We start from the raw sequence: 4478 nt of genomic DNA on the forward strand, positions 1-4478 counted from the left end.
TGGTGAATGGTTAAATTATTTTGTTGTTTTGGAAAGTACATTTGACTCTGCATGTGTGTAAATACATTATGCAAAAGATAACTTGTTTTTGTTGTTCAGCATTTGTTTTCAAAATGAATTTTGGATTTATATTGTCTCATGACATACTTTGAAAAGTCTTAACAATACAGAAGTTTACGATGACCAAAGTGAAATTTTTCCATAACCCTATCACCCGGAGGTAATTTATTCTTTAAACATTTTGATGCACATACTTTTATTCATACACCTATGTATAAACATGATTATAACATTTTGTTTAAGTGGAATCATATGCAGTTTAACGTGCTTTTAAAACTCAATGTTATGTTGTCAACAACTTTCCCATAAGTGAACGTAAAACTCTGTAACTTATTTTTAAAAAATTTTTAAATTTATTTGTTTTTTTGGAGATGGGGTCTCTCTATGTTGCCTAGACCGGAGTGCAGTGACTATTCACTGGCACAGTCATGGCACACTACAGCCTCAAACTCTTGGGCTAAAGGAGTTATCCTGCCTCAGCCTCTTGACTGGACTACAGGCACCACAGGCCTGTGCCACAATGCCTGGCTTCTCTGTAATTTCTATTATTTTTTATTTTTGTAGAGATGAGATTTCACTGTGTTCCCCAGGCAGGTCCTGTACTACTGGGCTTAAGCAGTCCTCCTGCCGCATCCTCCCAAAGTGCTGGGATTTACAGGTGTGAGCCACCGCACCCAGCCATTCTCTTTTGATTTCTAATTGTGGCACAGCATCACATTTAATGTATGGAATATAATTTTTAATGCTTGGAATATTTTTTGAGTGCTCATAATTCATGTGTTTCATAATTTTGTGTGCTCTCTTATTTCCTTAAAAAGATTTGAGAGAGGGATATGAATAGAAATGTTAACGGCTATTCAAAGATAACCTTAATTCTGTTGGACAGCATACATTAATTTATTAGAAAATCATTTTTTTCCCCATTAACCTACTTTTGCCTTTGATTTAATTTACAAGTTTGGATAAGATTCTTGGTGGCACCTGAGTAGAGGACTCTGAAGTTTTTGTGCCACAGTTTGGTTAAGGATGTATAGCTACTACTGTGGGTGAGGTGTTGGGACAGATCAAGGATTTATTATAATAATAGCAACTGCATTTTGACACTATACTATGTATGTTCCATGTGTTGTGCTAACAGTTTCACATGTTAATCTAATATTTGAACAACTGCGTAGATGAGAAAACACCATTATTTTATAGGTAGGAAACTGAAGTCCAGAAAAGCCCAATGGTTAAAGGATTTGAGCTCAGGTCTGTGCCCTTAACCCTGTATACTATACTACCTCCTAAAGTCTTCATGTAGAAATTTTTTTCTCTCCAAGATTGTACACAGGTTAGGATACTTGCTTTTTGTATAATGCTTCCTTTGTGTTATCACTCCTTGCACATTTTTTTTTTCTAGCACAGCATACCCATTCTGCCATTTTAATTGCCCCAATTAGTTTTTCATACTGACAGGGACTATTGAGGCATTTATTTGATAGATAAACTGCAAATATATAGCTCCATGTTAATTAATGTTTTATTTTTTACTAGTCTACTCTGTTGTAGTTGATCTTTTCTTTCAACCTTATCTCTGAAAATCCTTTTACTGGGGACAAAAGCCTTTCATTGTACAATTAGGAATTAATGAATTAGGTTCACAGAGACTGAATCTCATTTACAGAATATAGCAGTCCCCCTTATTCTCAGGGATACATTCCAAAACCCTAAAACCCCCAGTGGATGCCTGAAACTGTGGATAGTACTAAACCTTGCATATACTACATTTTTTCAATATGGTAACCAAAATGGCTAGTAAGTGACTAATGAGCTGCGGGGATATGCTGGACAAAGGGATGATTCACGTCCTGGGTGGGATACAGCAGGATGATGAGTGATTCTATCATGCTACTCAGAGTGGCGTGCAATTTAAAACTTTTGAACTGTTTATTTCTGGAATTTCCTACTGAGTATTTTTGGACTGCAACAGACCAAGGGTAACTGAAATTGAATAAAGTAAAACCCAGGGGAGGACTACTGTATTGCAAATTAACAAGTAATATGTTTCAGGTGTTGGGAAGGGGTTTAAAGTAACTGTTAAGAGTTGAGTAGTTTTGGACTCTTGGAGGAAGAAGGGACCCTCTGAGGAATAAAGTATGTAAATACCACAGGCTTTCAGTGGAAAGAAATTTGTAGGCATGGCTATAGATCAGAGGTCCACAATCTATGGCTTGTTTTTGTACTGTCCAGGAGCTAAGAATAGTTTATATATATTTTATTTTTTATAGAGATGGGGTCTCGCTCTGTTGACTAGACTTGTCTTGAACTCCTGGCCTTAAGCAATCTTCCCATCTCAGCCTCCCAAAGTATTGGGATTACAGGTGGGAACCACCGCTCCCGGTCCTGTTTTAATATTTATTTATTTATTTTTCGAGATGGAGTCTCGCTCTGTCGCCCAGGCTGTAGTGCAGTGGCATGATCTCGGCTCACTGCAGCCTCTGCCTCCTGGGTTCCAGCAATTTTCCTGCCTCAGCCTCCCTTGTAGCTGGGACTACAAGCGTACGCCACCATGCCTGGCTAATTTTTTGTATTTTAGTAGAGACAGGGTTTCACCGTGTTGCCCAGGCTGGTCTCGAACTTCTGAGCTCAGGCAATCCGCCCACCTCAGCCTCCAAAAGTGCTAGGATTACAGGTGTGAGCCACCATGCTGGGCTGTTTTTATATTTTTAAATAGTTTTAAAATAAAGAATATGCTACAGAGACTGTATGTGGCCCACAAAGCCTAACATATTTACTATCCAGTACTTTACAGAAAGTTGGCCAATGCTTGCTCTCTAGATCGTAGAGATGTGTTGGTCTAAAAGAGACCTTTAAGAAATCACCAAATCCAGGGGTCAGAATACCTTTCTGTAAAGTATTTTAATTCAACCCTGACATTTGAGAAATGAGGACTCCAAGTTAGGTAATGGCTTGTTTTCTTAAACTATAAGAGCTATGGGAGGTATTTTTATAGCTTAGGCATATAGGGAACCCTTTCCCTGATTTTTTTGATCTCCCTCCCCCGCCCCAAATACTGACAACTTTTGTTATAATGGGCTTCATTTCCATAGTTTTCATTAATTGAATTTTCATGATGACTAAATGTTGGAGGGAGGCCTAAAACAAGAATGAGATTGATAAACCTACTCCCAATGTTCAGAATTCCTTGTTCAGAGCACTGCAATGATTTCTAAGACTAACAATGCAAATGAAATGTTGAACTGAGTATAAGGTACATATGTGATAACGAGTTTGGTTATTCTTGCTGCCCACTTCAGTCTGCATCCAAAAGCTGCATACGGGAGCAATAAAACTTGGAGACAACTACCTTGATTTACTATGCCCTTGAGATTTCTCTGATTATACTTGAGAGATATTTTGCAGTGTTTTCAAACTTTGTTGATATTTTGAGGGCTTTTAAGTCTGTGATTTTATATTACTTTTCAAAATAGATTCAAATCTGTATTTTTTGTCATTGTTTCTATTGGTCTTCCTACCAGATTAAGATTCATGTAACATTTACTGAACTCCTTTTGACATAATTTTTTCATTTTACAGTGATAATAATAGCTGACATTTTTTGACTTTATTAAATGCTGGTATGTTGCTAAGTACTTTGTGGTTTCATTATCACAGCAACCCTATGAGGTAGGCACAGTTTTATCCTCACTTTACAAATTAGAAAAACATCACTGAAACACAGTGTGGTTAAGTAATTTGCCTAAAATCACTCAGCTAATTGTAGCAGAAATTTGCACCCACAGAGTCTGTCTGTCTGCAGAGGCTATGCTTCTAACTACTATGTCGTGTGACACATGGTAGTATACTTGAAAAAATGGACAACACAAAGAGGCTGTCACAGTTATATCATTTTGTTATAAGTAGATGGAATTCTTTAGGGCAAGTTTAAGCATGTTATAATTATATACCCTATCAGCTACTTCTACTGTAGCTGTGTTTTGAACTCTCAAGGATAGTAATGTAACTTAACCGCCTCATATTTTTTTTGCAGACTTGTAAAAAAGGCAAAAAGGGCCCAGCAGAAAAGGGCAAAGGTGGAAATGGAGGAGGAAAACCTCCTTCTGGTCCAAACCGAATGAATGGTCATCACCAACAGAATGGAGTGGAAAACATGATGTTGTTTGAAGTTGTTAAAATGGGCAAGAGTGCTATGCAGGTAAGGTTTATGTTGTTCTTCCCAGTTCATTTGTACATTTTAAACTTTAATGAGTTATATAGAGTGTAGCTCTGATTTTTCTAACTGCATTTTAAACATACACTACTTATTAGAAAAAAGCAACAAAATCATCAGAAAACTCTTGGGATGTATTTCTTCATATATAAGACTTTTATGCTGTGTCTTGATTCATTTTCCACTGCATTTTTTTTTCTTTTTT

The 4478-nt window shown here is 37.0% G+C and overlaps 1 protein-coding gene across 1 annotated transcript in view; it reads left to right on the top strand.

Moving 5' to 3' along the window:
* The first annotated feature begins 202 nt into the window (after nt 1-202).
* LOC108544081 (cohesin subunit SA-2-like) overlaps nt 203-4478 on the top strand; it is a 15540-nt gene continuing 11264 nt past the window's right edge. Inside the window, exons 1-2 of the mRNA XM_017895033.1 lie at nt 203-220; nt 4094-4258. Of these exons, the coding sequence (XP_017750522.1) occupies nt 4178-4258 (81 nt within the window). The 5' untranslated portion in view covers nt 203-220; nt 4094-4177. The remainder of the gene's footprint in view (nt 221-4093; nt 4259-4478) is intronic.

The sequence above is a fragment of the Rhinopithecus bieti genome, unplaced genomic scaffold (genome assembly GCF_001698545.2).
Source record: "Rhinopithecus bieti isolate Rb0 unplaced genomic scaffold, ASM169854v2 scaffold_26545, whole genome shotgun sequence".
NCBI classification, from domain to species: domain Eukaryota; kingdom Metazoa; phylum Chordata; class Mammalia; order Primates; family Cercopithecidae; genus Rhinopithecus; species Rhinopithecus bieti.